The 17246-nt window shown below is 40.1% G+C and overlaps 1 protein-coding gene across 1 annotated transcript; it reads left to right on the top strand.

The window, feature by feature from the left end:
* The first annotated feature begins 6264 nt into the window (after positions 1-6264).
* Positions 6265-7068, top strand: LOC112748710 (uncharacterized). Its single transcript, XM_025796949.1, has one exon. It carries the CDS (start codon positions 6265-6267, stop codon positions 7066-7068), a length of 804 nt encoding a protein of 267 aa, XP_025652734.1.
* Positions 7069-17246: the final 10178 nt, after the last annotated feature.

The following is a 17246-nucleotide window of genomic DNA, read 5'->3' as shown; positions in this document are numbered from 1 at the left end:
CATTTTCCTTCCTAATTCTGTGCTATGATTGAAAACATGCTTTTTTGGCCTTAAATTTACCAATTTTAATCCTCTCTTATTACCATTCAATACCGTGATATGTGTGTTAAGTGTTTTCAGGAATTACAGGGCATGAATGGATTAGAGGATGGAAAGGAAGCATGCAAAAGTGGAAGGAATACAAGAAATTAAAGGAATTGCTAAGCTATCCAGCCAGACCTCTTCGTACTTAACTGACTATAACTTGAGCTACAGAGGTCCAAATGAGGTGGTTCCAGTTGGGTTGGAAAGCTAACATACGGGGCTTCTAAATGATATATAATTCCTCATAGTGTCCATACATATAAATGACGCGCACACGTGAATCACGTGCACGTGTTGTTCTGCAGAAAATCCAGCGTAGCAGAATTCGCCCCCAGCGATTTCTGGGCTGTTTTTGACCCAGTTTTCAGCCCAAAAAACACAGATTAGAGGCTAAAATGTAGGGAAATCAAGGAGACATTCAGACAACTTCTCATTATTTGCAATTTGAGGTTTTTAGATGTTGTTTCTAGAGAGAGAGGCTCTCTCCTCTCTCTTAGGTTTTAGGATTTAGGATTTCTTTTAGGTTAGGTTTACTTCTTCTCCATTCCAGGTTCAATGTTCCTTTAATATAGTTTCTCTTCTATTTTTATTTATTCTATTACTTTAGTTTTTTTATTTTCCCAATTTGGTTTATGAACTCCATGTTAGATTTGATTTCTTTATTTAATGCAATTTGAGGTATTTCAGATTTATGGTTGCTTTCTTCAATTTATGTGATTGATGCTTTCAATATTCAGATTTCTCTCCTTTTGGCTTTGGTTGAGTAATTAGTGACACTTGAGTTATCAAACTCATTTGTTGATTGATAATTAGAATTTTCTGGTTGATTTGGATCCCTCTAAAGCTAGTCTTTCCTTAGGAGTTGACTAGGACTTGAGGAATCAAATTGATTAGTCCACTTGACTTTCCTTCATAGTTAGAGGTTAACTAAGTGGGATAACGGACAATTCTCATCAGAATTGATAAGGATAACTAGGATAGGATTTCCAGTTCTCATACCTTGCTAAGAGCTTTATTAGTTATTACTTTAATTCTTGCAATTTACTTTTCCTGTTCATTATTCAAAAATCCCAAAAAGATAATCTTTCATAACCAATAATAAATCACACCTCCCTGTAATTCCTTGAGAGATGACCCGAGGTTTAAATACTTCGGTTATTATTTTTATTGGGTTAGCTTTAGTGACAAACAAGTTTTTGTACGAAAGGATTCTTTGTTGGTTTAGGAACTATACTAGCAACGGGAATTTATTGTGAATTCTTTACTAGCAAAAATCTGATCGTCACGTAGCTATAGGGTTATACATATGGCCACGTTTTTTAGAGTGGCAATAGATAAAAGCATGGAAAAAAAAGCGTGGTGATAGAGCAACAGGCACGCTTGCAGATGTGAACTTTTCAAAAGAGTGCCGATAGCTCAAAAAGCGTGGCAAAAAGTTATCGGCACACTTTTTAGCACTTTTTTGCACGCTTTAAAAATGTGGTGGAAAGCTTATTTTCTTGTAGTGAAAGTATACATAAACGAGCATGGGGTGGACAAAAGCACACACAAAAAGTCATAAATATCAAATTACATGTAACATCCTATCAACCTAAGCCTTACCTCCAGCCGTAAAGCAAAGGATAACAAAGTGTTACAACAGTTCTAAAGCTCATACAATAATATATACGGAAGGAAGTAATAATATTAGAAGCCTAAAAAAGGAATATAGGTAAAAGACTTAGAAAATAGATATATAAAAGCGCGAAGCATTACACACGATAAACAAACACGTAAAGATAAGAAAAGGGATCATAGATACAAGATAATCATATATATATAAGGTTTACAAAAGAGAACTAGTCACAGCCTGCGGAGTTTAGGCCGGCTAGCTCAAACAGAATACAACAAAGGTTTTGAAGTTAAACATCAACATCCTGTCTCTCAAAGTAAGCCTTTAAGGCAACAAATTCAATACACAAAAGTGAGAGAGATACTACATCAACATAACCAAAATGTACAAAAGATAAAATCGATCCTCCACTCTATCACCATCCCGCAAACTGATGTCTTGCATCATCTACCTCTTTCTTCTATCTAAAAGGACTATAAAAAGTGTGTAATCTCATTCAATCAATGCAATTTCATGAGTTAATGGTAAATATTATGGTACATTACTTTGAAATGAGCTTGTGTTGAATTTCAGGTGAAAAGAGCAACAAAGGAAGGAGGAAACAAGAAAAAGAAGCTGGGCGTGTGAAGTTGGGCGTGCCACTTGGTACAAATGCCACCAAATAGTATGGGCGTGGCACGCCAGCAATAAGGCGTGGCACGCCAGTTGAGAATTCCAGAAAAGGATTCATGGAGCATTAATATGGGCATGGCACGCCAGAGCCAGGCGTGGCACGCCAACTATACTTTCCAGAGAGCACTTGTGAAGACCACAAAGGGGGCGTGACACGCCAGGCTGGGCGTGGCACGCCAACCCTCTAGTCAACACTGGGCATGCCACTTGGGCTCGAAGGCGTGGCATGCCAACTCTACTCATGACTTGGGCGTGCCACTGGGTTCAAGGCATGGCACTTCAAGCTTGAAGGAGCTCACACCAACAAGGGGCGTGTAACTTGAACTCGAAGGCATAGCACGCCAATAAGTTTGACCCGAGGAACATGGAGGAAATACCAACGCTGGACGTGCCACTTGGGTCTCAGGCGTGGTACGCTAATGCTTGCAGAGCTTAAGCACCAACACTGGGCGTGCCACTTGATGTCAAAGGTGTGGCACGCGAACTCTAGCACCCAAGGAAGAGGAAGACTAGGTGTGCCACTTGGGACTTAAGGCGTGGCATGCCAAGATAAAGATAACCATGGGCGTGCCACTTGAATGCTGGGCGTGGCATGTCAGTTACTGGACTAGCGGAACTCATTCATGCCTTATTAAGGGCGTGGCACGCCACCTACTGGGTGTGGCACGCTAGTGTTGTTTTCCAGAGAAGAATGAGGAAGCCTTATTGTGGGCGTGGCATGCCACCTACTGGGCGTAACATGCCAGTGTTGTTTTCCAGAGAGGAAGGATAAAGTGCTTATTATGGGCGTAGCACGCCAGACCTGGGCATGCCACATTAGTTCAAGATTCAGGGAAGAAGACCAAAGGGAAAAACCTGGGCGTGCCACTTGAGTTCGAAGGCATGGCATGCTAGGCTAACTAAGCAAAGGAGAGACCCTGGGTGTGCCACTTGGGCTCGAAGGTGTGGTACTCCCGGGTAGCTAGCGAAGAAGGCGTGCCACTTGGGCAGCCAGGCGTGGCACGCCATGCCAAGCTGAGAAGCTAGGCGTGGCACGCCAGTCAAACGCCAGTCACACGCCAGACACATGGTTCATTTTATGAGTTTTTCCTTTTTCTTTTAGTTGTAATCTTCTTTTCTCTTTTGTATTTTCTTAATTATAGTAATACGAGTAGTATAAATAACCCCTAGAAGTACTGAAAAAGGGGTGGTTGCATTGGCTAGTTAGTTTTGGATTGCTTAGTTTAACTTCACTTCATCTCTTTCCATCTCTTGTACTTTTTTCTAAGCTATGAGTAGCTAAACTCCCTCTCATTGGGAGAGGAAGCTCTGTTGTACTTGATGGATTAATGATAGTGAATTTCTTCTTCTCTTTATCTTCTCTTTGATTTGCTAGAAGGAATTTCGTTCTTCATGCTAGTTTTTAATCATCTTGGAAAAGAGGTTGAATGCAAAATGAGTTTCATGGGAACCTTGGAAAAGGAAACATGAAACCATGGTTGAAATCCCTTTTCACACTTGAATAGATATGGGTTTTGGGATTGGATATGGTGACATAAAATCCACCCATTAATTGGATCTATGAGGATGTGTGGTATAATCAGGGACTAAGCATATCTCTCTTCATGAGCAATTAGACCAAGGAATTGGCTGATTATCAAGATTTGAGAGATTGAATCACCAAGAAATTGGGGTTCAATCAATCATGATTGCCAAGAGGTCAATGAGTTGCATGATTGAAGATGAGATGAGCTGGATTTAATCCAAAGAGAACAACATCTCCTAATCCCAATGAATCTTCCCTATTCTTACCTTTCCTATTCTTTATAGCTTTCTTCAATTTCTTCTATTCCCCATTCCTATTTACAATTCAGTCATTTATGTTTCAGTTCTTTACATTCTTGTCATTTACTTTTCTACACTTTATTGCTTTCATTTACTTTTAAGTCATTTACATTTCTGCTATTTAAATTTCTGCACTCAATACTCTCTACATTGATTAGATTAACTAAATTAACTCATTAACTAAAATAGCTCAATCAATCAATCTCTGTGGATTTGACCCCACTTCATTGTGGGTTATTACTTGACGATAATTTGGTGCGCTTGCCAAAGAATGGATTCATTTTATATGGGGAGTGAATTCCAGTCATCATGGTTTATGGCATCATTGCCGGGGATTGATTTTGAATTGACAATGATTAAGTTGATGAGCATTTAGATTAAGCATTTTCTTTACTTTGTTAGTTTCTTTAATTTCAGTCTTTACTTTAATTCTTAAGTGTTCATTGTATATATATTCACGCTAACAAAAAGTACACTAACTGTTTGATACGTTGCATCAATTAATTTTGACTTACCCACCCTTCTTCCAAAAGGGGTGATAACTCTTGTTTTAGATTGTGTTTTGTGTTGTGTATGACAGGGAGAAGAGGAGCTGTAACCTCTTACGATTCTGAACCGGAAAGAACATTTTTGAGATTGAGAAGAGAAGCAGTGGCAAGAGGCAAAAGAGTAGTTGGTGAAGAAGAAGAAGTAGAAGATAATCCAGTCCAAACCATGGAAGGAGAAGCACACAATCATCATGAAGAGGAAGTTGTTAACCATGCCCCTTCACAAGAAAGGAGAGTGCTAGGCTCCTACATCAATCCCAATCTTGGGAATTGTGGGAGTAGCATCTTGAGACCCAAAATACATGCCAACAACTTTGAGCTCAAACCACAACTAATCACTCTTGTTCAGAATAACTGTTCATTTGGAGGGAATGCTCAAGAAGATCCCAACCAACATCTAACCACATTTTTGAGGATATGTGGCACTGTGAAGTCTAATGGTGTTCACCCAGACACCTACAAACTGCTCTTGTTTCCCTTTTCTCTTAGTGACAAGGTCTCAAAGTGGCTAGAATCATTTCCTAAGGAGAGCTTGACAACATGGGAGGATGTGGTGAACAAGTTCTTAGCAAGATTTTACCCTCTACAAAGAGTCAATAGATTGAGATCTGAGGTGCAAGCCTTCAGACAACAAGATGGTGAAACTCTCTATGAAGCATGGGAGAGATACAAGAACTTGACAAGGAAGTTCCCTCCAGACATATTCAACGAATGGGTACAGCTGCATATCTTTTATGAAGGGCTACCATATGAATCAAAGAAAGCTTTAGACCACTCCTCCGGAGGCTCTCTCAACAAGAAGAAGACAATCGAAGAAGCGATAGACCTCATAGAAACTGTGGCCAACAATGAGTATTTCTATGCTTCTGAGAGAAACCCAAGAAGAGGAGTGATGGAGCTTACTTCTATGAATGCTTTGTTAGCTCAAAACAAGGTGATCACTGCTCAACTGGCAGCTCTAACCAAGCAAATAGAGAAGAATCAAGTCTCAGCTGTCCAAGCTCAAGCACCTCCACAAGAAGAAGATACCCCAGAAGTTGAATGTGAATGGGAGCAAGCCAACTATGTGAACAATTCCTCCAGACCACCATATGACCCTAATGCCAAAACATACAACCCAGGTTAGAAGAACCACCCAAATTTTGGGTGGGAAAACCAACAAAAACACAACAAAGATCACAAACCATACCACTCTAAGAAGTGAGAAGGTGGTAAATGAAGCATCCTCAAGTCACAACAAGCAAGAATAAGAAGCTGCAAGTGAACCAAAAATCAAGGAGGAAGAAGAGACATCTACCCCAGCTCCACCCAAGCAAACCTTGAAGCCTTATGTTCCAAAGGCACCCTACCCACAGAGGTTGAGAAAAGATGGGAAGGACAACCAGTTTTCTAGGTTCTTGGATATCTTTAAGAGGCTCCAAATCAACATACCTTTTGGTGAAGCATTAGAGCAAATGTCCCTCTATGCCAAGTTTCTAAAGGAGCTTATGACCAAGAAAAAAAAACTAGGAAGAAAAGGAAACTATGGTGCTCACAGAGGAATGTAGTGCTATCATACAAAAGAAACTTCCCCAAAAGATGAAAGACCCTAGGAGCTTCCAAATCCCCTGCATTATAGGGGAGATCAACATTGAAAAAGCATTATGTGATCTGGGAGCTAGCATCAACCTTATGTCCTTAACCATGATGAAGAGAATGAGAATTGAAGAGGCCAAACTAACAAGAATGACACTTCAATTAGCTGATAGAACACTCAAGTTCCCTCATGGAGTAGTGGAGGATTTGTTGGTTAAGGTGGGAGAGTTCATCTTCCCAGCTGATTTTTTTGTACTTGATATGAAGGAACAGGCTAACACATCAATCATCCTAGGGAGATCGTTCCTAGCTATTGCTGGAGCCATAATTGATGTTCAAAAAGGAGAGTTAGTCTTAAGACTGCATGAAGAGAATATGGTTTTCAATGTGTTCAAAGCAATGAGCTACCCACAGGAGTCCATTGGCAAATGCATGATGGTGGACACAATGGAAAAACTAGTTCAAGGAGTTTTAAAAGAAGAACAATGTGAAGAAATAATGGAGCAAGATCAACAAGCATCATGTGGTGAACCACTACAAGAGAGCATAGAAGACTCAATCATGCTAGACAAGGCAAGCAAAAGGGAAATGGAGGCACCAAAGCTAGAGTTGAAAACCATGCCTCCAAGCTTGAAGTATGCCTACTTGGGTGACAATGACACATATCCAGTCATCATTAATTCAAGCTTGAATGAAGATCAAGAAGAAGAGCTGATCAATGTGCTGAGACAACACAAGGATGCCATAGGATGAACACTTTCAGATTTAAAAGGGATTAGTCCTTCAATGTGCATGCATAAAATCCTTCTTGAGGAAGGTTCCAAGCCCTCAAGACAACCACAAAGAAGGTTAAATCCAACAATGAATGAAGTGGTTCAAAAAGAAGTGCTGAAATTGTGGCAAGCAGAGGTGATATACCCAATCTCAGGCAGCCCTTGGATAAGCCCAGTGCAAGTAATTCCTAAGAAAGGAGGAATCACTGTTGTGCCTAATGAAACAAATGAATTGAGACACACAAGAACAGTGACTGGGTGACGCATGTGCATAGATTATAGGAAGCTCAATGAAGCCACAAGGAAGGACCATTTTCCTCTGCCCTTTATGGATCAAATGTTGGAGAGGCTTGCCGGGCATGAATACTATTGTCTTTTGGATGGATACTGATAAACTCATATTTTATGATATATTTTGTGCCTAATTTAAGTGATTTATTCAATCCTTCACTCACTTATTCATGTTAATTGCATGGTTTTACTTTCCCTTCCTTATTATGTGAGATATGTGAAAAACATGTTTCCTATGCTTTAAGAATAATTATTTTAATTATCCTTTATTTCCATTCGATGCCGTAATTTGTGTGTTGAGTAGTTTCAGATCTTTTAAGGCAGGAATGACTTAAAGGATGGAAAGGAAATATACAAAAATGGAAGGAAAGCACAAAATGGAGTTTTTGAAGAAACTGGCAGCAACGCGAACGCGTGGACGACGCGGCCGCATGCCCAGCGCGAAGAGAGCGCGACGCGAACGCGTGAATGACGCGAACGCGCGCCTTGAGCAGAACGCAGATGACACGGACGCATGACCGAAGCGAACGCGTGATAAGGAAAACTCCAGACGACGCGACCGCGTGACCCACGCAGACGCGTGACAGAGGCCACGCACCAAAAATTACAGAAAATACTCCCAGCGATTTCTGAAGCCCTTTTCGGCCCAGATCCAAGTATAGAAAGCACATATTAGAGGTTATAAAGTGGGGGAATGCATCCATTCAAAAGGAGAGAGTCTCCAATTATTTATTTTTGATGATTTAGATGTAGTTTTTAGAGAGTGGTTCTCTCCTCTCTCTCTTAGGATTAGGATTTAGGATTTTTCTTGCTTTCATGATTGTCTCTTTTTATCAGGTTCAACTTTCCTTTTTATTATCTTCTCAATTTAATTTATGAACTTTTCTATGTTACAGATAATTCACTTAATTAATGGTATTTGAGGTATTTCAGTTTATGATTGCTCTCTTTTGTTTATGTTACTGTTACTTCCAACCTGAAGATATTTTTATTCGAGTAGATTTACTTTTCCCCTTTTGGTCTTGGTTAAGAAATTAGTAACTCAGGAGTTATCAAACTCAACGTGATCGATAATTGTTATCTTTGCTAATTGAATTGAACTTCAATAATTCCAGTCCTTTCTCAGGAATTGACTAGAACCTGAAGATCAGACTAATTAATCCAATTGATCTTCCCTTGCTTTAGTAAAGGCTAACTAAGTGGGAGTAAGACTCAATTCTCATCACCATTGATAAAGATAACTAGGATAGGACTTCCAATTTCTCATACCTTGCCAAAAGTGTTTTTTACAGTTATTTATTTATTTTATTTGTCATTCAAATTACTTGTTCCTTACTTTTAAAACCCGCAATTTACAATCTTCATAACTAATAGTAAGAACATACCTCCCTGCAGTTCCTTAAGAAGACGACCCGAGGTTTAAATACTTCGGTTATTAATTTTAAAGGGGTTTGTTACTTGTGACAACCAAAACGTTTGTACGAAGGGATTTCTGTCGGTTTAGAAACTATATCTACAACGCAACTATTTTTATAAAATTCTTTACCAGCAAAAATTCTAATGTCAAAATGGCGCCGTTGCCGGGGAACTACAAACGTGTGCCTTATTATTGGTTATTGTAAATATTTTATTTTGCCTATTTATTTATTTTATTTTTGCTTTTTAATTTTTATTAGCTACTATGAATTCTCACCCCTCTCGCTTTGAGTTTGGTTCTAATATTGTTGAAAGGAGTGAAAGCTATAACAGAAATATGCATCAAGGTCAGAGAAATCAAAGATGGATGGAGCCAAGAGGATTTGATCAACCCTTTAGGCAACAACACCCTCCAAGATATCATGGACAAAGACTATTCTACAATGGATACCAAGCTGATAGATATGGTAGACCACCCTGTAACTACCAACAAGCTCCACCCTGTGCTTATAGACCACCCTCTCAATGTAGCTTTGAACCACCACACTCACAAGTTTCTTTTCACCATTCACCACCATATGATCCTTATTTACCCCAATCCCAATCTGATTACTCCCAAACACCACCACTTCCCTACGTACCATGTCCAAATCCATCACCTCCAGAATCACAGGCTCGCCTCAAGGAAACAGTAGATCAACTTCAAACAACCCTTCATCAACTGGAGCAAGTAATAAGTCAATTATCATCTAGACGTTCGGGCATTCAAGGACCTCCCACAACCCCATGTGGACAATCTAATGAAGAGCGTAGCATAAAGGAGATACTAGAAACTCCAGTGGACAAAACAGAGTGTGACTTCGTACTGGAACAAGTAGAGAAAGCTGTCATTATAAATGAAGAAGAGTTGGTTGAAGACTTAGGAGACGCTGAACTTCCATGGAAATCCAGAGTTGTGGAAAATTCTATCAAGGACGTTACAATTGATGCTAAGGAGGATAGTGCACAACCCCCAAGGCAAGTCTTTTATGAAGAACTAGACGGAATAATCCAAGAAGCAAATCTCCTTGATGATGATAGTCACAAGTCAAGTTCTTCTAGTAATGAACTTGCATCCGCAAGTGAATTCTCTGAGATTGAAGAACCTTATCCAAGTGAATACGAAGCAGATGCGGAGGTAGATTTCTCTCAACCTCCAGCTTATGACTTGAGTGATGAGGAAGACATAGAAGACTTTGATCAGGACGATATCGCATTTGAAGAATTTTGCAAGGAAGTGGAGAAATTCACAGAAGAGCACAATGGAGTAGAACTTACAGAACCACTAGACACACCTACCCCAAGGCCATTACCACCTAATACAAGCTTCAAGTGGGTACAATCCTTAACCTTTATCTTTACTTTTCCACTTGAATATGGTTTGCTGGAAACAGATGGCCAGCTTAGAGCTCTCTGCGGCTTTAAGAGTAAGAGGGAAATGGCTCGCACTCAGAGCTGGTGCACAAGGTTCAATAAGGTTCCACGCTTCAACTCGAAGTGCACGGATTGGCATCATGTTCAATTGAATGGATCTCGGAAAACGTTTGGTTATCTTGCTGAGAATCTAATTTCTAAGCCGCCCGGATGGAAAAATATAGATCAAGACGAAGGCGGATTTAAAAGCAATGTTTGGGATCCCGGAATCTATTCTGACATTCGTCACCCTGGGAGCCTGAGAATCTGTTTGAAGCTGCTCAGAAGCTTTACATGCCTAGTTTGGGACCCCGGAGGCTGTTGGCATTCCAAACATTGGTGAAGATTTCTAGATGAGTTTAAGCATAAGCCACCATAACAGGAAGCTCATCCAATGTCCAACTTAAGGACTTTAACTAAAAGTGCTAGGTGGGAGACAACCCACCATGGTATGGTCGTTTCTTTTTTAGTTTTATGTCGTGTTATTTATTTTTATTCTTTTTTCAATTGAACATGAATATTATTCATTAGCATTGCATACTGCATAATTGCATAATTGCATATATAAAAATAAAAAAAAGGTGTGCGACGCGACCGCATTGCTCATGCGATCGTGTCAGTTGCGAAAACCACCTCCCATGCGTCCGCGTCATTCACGCGACCGCATGATCTGGAAATCGGCGTAAAGATCCAACGCCCAGAAAGTTGGGCTGGAATCGTGCGGCTGTTGTGCATTTCGCACAAAACGACATATGCGGTCGCGTCCCTAACGCAATCGCGTCATTTGCACAACACCCATCCCACGCGATAGCGTGAGCGATGCGTCCGCGTCGCGTGAATATCATGGCACCCCAGTAGAGACAGAGAGTTGTGCCGAAACGACGCTGGAATTGTGCGTTTCGCATAATTTCCGGCGACGCGGTCGCATGCCCCACGCGACCGCGTCATTCATCCTTTTTCCATTCCATGTGGTCGCATCACTCACGCGATCACGTCAACCCCCATTCCACCCCAGCCACACGATCGCGTGCCCCACGCGATTGCGTGGATTCAAATTCATTAACCCCCCAGTGACGCGAAACCCTACCCTGTCGCGCCCCCCAACCCCTTTCTTCTTCCTCTTTTCTGCAACCCCCTCTCCACCCCTCGCCACCCACAACCACCACCACCGGCCGCACCACCGTCGACCACCCAGCCACGACTGCGACGCCACCCCCTTCTTCCTTCCCTCTCTTTCTTCTTCTTCTCTTCTCTTCTTCCCTCCACCACCGCTGCCCCCTCCGTAACTACCACCCCCACCGCGCCACCATCACCGCCACGTAACCCACCACCAACACCCTCACCCCTTCCCTTCTTTCCCCCTTAATATCTACCCCTCCTATTACCCCTACCCGAAAACCCCCTGCCTCCGAACAGCCACCACCACCGCGCCAACCGCCCCTCAACCGCCGCGTCAGCCACCACCACAACCACCCCCCTACCATCTCACTGCCCTACTTTCATTCATACGCCTACCAGGTTCTGCCAAACACCACTCTTTCAATTCGTAGTTAATTGCATATTTTTCCATTTATGTTCAAAATTAGGCTAGTTAGATATGCATGTTGTAGTGGATTCTAGGTAGTTAGGTAGCCTAGGATGTGGTTAGTGGATCTAGGCCTGATTAATTGCGCTATTCTTGCTACTTGTTTTATAATTTTCGCAATTCTACTGTTGATGTGATCTAAGTATTGTTCATATGATATTCTTACTGTTCATGCTGCTATTGCGACTGCTCTTTCATGTTCATATTATTTATATCTATTTGTAGTTTATTTTAATTTATATGAACTATTCTGCTTGCTGTTTATTTTCCGGGAACATCCAATTTTAGCCGAAATGCTGCCCAATATTCTGTAAATTGTTTTGATTCTCATTCATGTATCGGTTTTGGCATTTTCAATTTTGCTTTCCTTAGCTTTCACCAAACTAACTCCTGAATGCACGGGCCAGCATTCCTATTCCTTTTGTTTCCCCGATTAATAAATCACATTATTGATGATTTGATTTCAAATTTTCATTATTGATATATTTATATGAATCAACAACAACTTGATTTCCTTGCTTGAATATGAGTTGTGTGTTGCTTCAAATTGTGAAATTCTTGTTACTTAGAAACCAATCATCTTGCCACTTACTCTGACTTTCTTTTTTACTAACTCACTGATTTTTTATTTCTAACCTCTTTTTCAATTTAACACCACTTTTAACATTCTAACAACCCCCCTCTGCTTTTTGACTCACTCTTTACTTTTACTTTTTAACTCAAGGCATGTTTATGGTTTTTCCTAATTAACATGAATTCTATTTATATTACATTTTGGATTGAAATTTCTCATCTCAGCTTTTTAATTCCGAACCAATCCAAAACGCACAATTCTTCAACTCATTTCATTATTCTACTGCTCCTTTGCCACTATGTGCTTATTTTGTTATTTGCCTACTTGTTTTCCTGTTTTTATTATATCCTAGATTTCTGTTTTTCAGGATGTCTGACACCCAAAGAAAAGGAAAAGAAAAGGCAACAACTGGCAAACAGAAAAGAGGAGAATCCTCTATGTCCATCCTGGACATCATGCATGATGACTCCTGACGGGAGAAACACTTTACCTCGCAGGAGAAGGCTGACCAGCTACTCCCTGCCACTGATCCCATTAAGTTTGCAAACAGATACTGCAAGCTGAAGTATCTGGTGTTTGCAACTTCCAGGAACCTGTACCTAGAGCAGACTCTGAAAATTCCGGAAGAACTCCAGCATTACACCTCTGATCAAATCAAACAGAGAGGCTGGTTCTTCATGGAGAGAAACCTGACAGAGGTCAATACTTCTTGGGTAAGAGAGTTTTACTGCAATTACTTCAAAACTTCCCTAGATCCAGTGAACCTAAGAGGGAAGCAGATACTGGTCACTGAAGAGGCCATTGAGGATATTCTGCAGCTTCAGCCTAAATCCAATCAGCTTGATGGTTACCAAAAGACTGAGGAGGACATGCGCTTCATGAGGTTTGACTGGGATGCGGTCAAGGCAAGGATAGCCCTTGACCCGACTGTCCCATGGGTCATGGGTCAGAACACCACCATGCCTAAGGGAATCAAGCGGATATACTTAAATGACGAGGCTCGGCTCTGGCACCAGATCCTGAGCAACTTTATTATGCCGAGTACTCATGAGACGGAGCTACCTGCCGCTATGATCACCCTCCTCTGGTGTGTGATGGAGGGTAAGGACCTGTACCTGCCACGATTCATCCGGTACTACATGGCCAGGGTCCACGTCAGAGGCACTCTCCCCTTTCCATATCTGATTACCCAGCTCGGCCGTCGAGCTGATGTGCCTTGGGAGGATGTTGATGAGAAGCCACCTGCTACAGAATGCAAGAAGATTATCCCTCACAGCAGGAACTTTCTGGCTTTGGGCTACAGACCTCCATTCCTCACTACCCCTGATGAGACAGCTACACCTTCAGCTGGCCCCTCTTCATCTACTGCTACCCCAGCTACCACCACTGCACCCCCACCTGTCTCAGAGCCAGTTTATCACCTCGTGCACTGCCTATTTCAGTAGCTAGACTAGATGGAGCGCCGCAACCGGCGCCGATATGAGAGATCTGAGCGTCGCAGCAAGCGACGCTATGAGCACCTAAAGCTGATGGTACGATCTGGCGGCGACATCCCTTCCGAGCCTGACACACCATCAGATCCATCTGAGGAGGAGGCGGATGATCATGAGACCCATCCACAGAGAGAGGCTGAGCAGGCAGGCCCGGAGCAGGCTGCATCACAGCAGGAGGAGCCGCTTCAGATTCAGGCTGCAGACCCAGAGGTTCCTATACAGTCAGCACCTCCTCTGCAGCAGGCAGATCCTCAGACCACCACCACAGAGACTCCAGCCACCCGTCCTTCTAGTGATGACACTCCTTCACATCCTGCTTGAGTGAGCATCGAGGACGATACTTTATTTTAAGTGTGGGGAGGTTGACATCTCTGGCGTATTTTTCTTGGTGAACCACTACAGACCCTTTATTTTATTTTGTTATTTTTCTGTATTTTGATCTTTATTTTTATTTCTTAGTACTTATATATTGCTCTTTTCATGTATTTCTACTCTATTTCTGCATGTTGCACTTTAGTTTATATTTTAGCCAGTTAGTTTAGTTGCAATTCTAACTTATTAGTTATAGAATATGTGGATTAATTAGTATAGTTTACCCTTTTAGTATATGATAGTTTGGTTTAAATTGAAAATAAAAAGGAAGTAAACTAGAGACTTTAACATAAACAATCCACACACCTTGTATATATAGCATTACATGTTAGTTAGTTAACAACATTTCATCAAGGAGAAACACTAAAACTTTAAAGCCACCCTAAGATTTACATTGAGAATAATGGAAACTCTTAATTTTTACTTGCATGACATATATAACTGAGATATGATTTTTGAGCTAGAGAACACACAACCTGTGAGTTTTGAGCTTAATTGTATGGTTACATTCAAATCATAATATTTTATTCCTGTGTGTTTTGCCCTTCTTTTTTATTCTGATGTTCTTTACTTTGTTTTAATCTATATGTCCAATTATAGAATATAGATACATACCAAGAAAGTGATTGAGGCCATTGTTTGATTCTAACTCACTTATCCCAAATTAGCCTACCTTTTACATCACCCTTGTTAGCCCCCTTGAGCTTTTAATCCCCTCTTGTTCTATAAACCACATTACTAGCCTTAAGCAGAAAAATAAAATAAAAATCCCAAGTTGAATCCTTGGTTAGCTTAAGATAGAAATTGTGTATTGTTTAAGTATGGGGAACCTTATGGGAACATGGATGATAAAAATAAAGGTAGAAAGTTAAAAAGAATAAAGACATTTCAAAATAAAAGTTTTGGGAAGCATGCTCATGTGAAATCAAAACAATTGAATTACCATGTGCACTAAAAAAAATTTTCTATTTAAATAAAGGGGATACAAAAATTCTCCAATTGCAAAATAAAAAAGAATCAATGCACATGGGACAAAAGTTAAAGTTAATATATGAGCTTGCAATACAAAGTGAAAAAAAAAATTGGATAAATAGGTAAAGAAGCTTTGCTTTATAAATATGTATGTTGGTGAGATCTTAGACTAATCAAGGATTCACTTATTAGCTCACTTAGCCTTATACATACACCCTTACCTTTACCTTGGCCCCATTACAACCTTAAATAAAGACCTCATGATTTTTTGTATGTCTGTATTCTATAATTGTTGATTGGTTAGATGAAGAACAAAGTTATAGAAAGTAAGGATAAAAAGAAGAATGGAGTGATTAACTCAATAAACACTGAGTGACTAGAGAGTAAACACAAAATCCAGTGAGGGTTCAATAGCTCATCAACATATATCTCTGCTTAAATTGTTAATTGTCTTGCAAGTTTATAAATTATTTTTCTTTCCCATCTCAATTGTAAAAGTTCTTTAACATTATCTAAGGTTTGGCTATGCATATATGACTCCTTGAGAATGTGAATTAGTTCAACTACATGTAAGTTTTATATACAAGTGAATGACAATTAGAATTGCATGATTCATTTAGGTAGTTGCATTTAGAATAGATTGCATTGCATGAGATTTCACCACTTTAATTTTAACCTTACTCTTTATCTTGGATTTAGCATGAGGACATGCTATTGTTTAAGTGTGGGGAGGTTGATAAACCCATATTTTATGATATATTTTGTGCCTAATTTAAGTGATTTATTCAATCCTTCACTCACTTATTCATGTTAATTGCATGGTTTTACTTTCCCTTCCTTATTATGTGAGATATGTGAAAAACATATTTCCTATGCTTTAAGAATAATTATATTAATTACCCTTTATTACCATTCGATGCCGTGATTTGTGTGTTGAGTAGTTTCAGATCTTCTAAGGCAGGAATGACTTAAAGGATGGAAAGGAAACATACAAAAATGGAAGGAAAGCACAAAATGGAGCTTTTGAAGAAACTGGAAGCGACGCGAACGCGTGGACGACGCGGCCGCATGCCCAGCGCGAAGAGAGCGCAACGCAAACGCGTGAATGACGCAAACGCGCGCCTTGAGCAGAACGCAGATGAAGCGGATGCATGACCGAAGCGAACGCGTGATAAGACAAACTCCAGATGACGCAACCGCGTGACCCACACGGACGCGTGATAGAGGCCACGCACCATAAATTACAGAAAATGCTCCTAGCGATTTTTGAAGCCCTTTTTGGCCCAGATCCAAGTACAAAAAGCACAGATTAGAGGTTATAAAGTTGAGGAATGCATCCATTCAAAAGAGAGTCTCCAATTATTTACTTTTGATGATTTAGATGTAGTTTTTAGAGAGAGGTTCTCTCCTCTCTCTCTTAGGATTAAGATTTAGGATTTTTCTTGCTTTCATGATTATCCCTTTTTATCAGGTTCAACTTTCCGTTTTATTATCTTCTCAATTTAATTTATGAACTTTTCTATGTTACAGATAATTCTCTTAATTAATGTTATTTGAGGTATTTTAGTTTATGATTGCTCTCTTTTGTTTATGTTACTGTTAATTCCAACCTGAAGATATTTTTTTTTCGAGTAGATTTACTTTTTCCCTTTTGGTCTTGGTTAAGAAATCAGTAACTCAGGAGTTATCAAACTCAACGTGATCGATAATTGTTATCTTTGCTAATTGAATTAAACTTCAATAATTCCAGTCCTTTCTTAGGAATTGACTAGAACTTGAAGATCAGACTAATTAATCCACTTGATCTTCCCTTGCTTTAGTAAAGGTTAACTAAGTGGGAGTAAGACTCAATTCTCATCACCATTGATAAGGATAACTAAGATAGGACTTCCAATTTCTCATACCTTGCCAAAAGTGTGTTTTACAGTGATTTATTTATTTTACTTGTCATTCAAATTACTTGTTCCTTACTTTCAAAAGCCCCAATTTACAATCTTCATAAC

The sequence above is a fragment of the Arachis hypogaea genome, chromosome 15, assembly GCF_003086295.3.
Source record: "Arachis hypogaea cultivar Tifrunner chromosome 15, arahy.Tifrunner.gnm2.J5K5, whole genome shotgun sequence".
Classification (NCBI taxonomy): domain Eukaryota; kingdom Viridiplantae; phylum Streptophyta; class Magnoliopsida; order Fabales; family Fabaceae; genus Arachis; species Arachis hypogaea.
The sequence above is the reverse complement of the archived record's forward strand: the minus strand, read 5'-3'. Positions and strand labels throughout refer to the sequence as shown.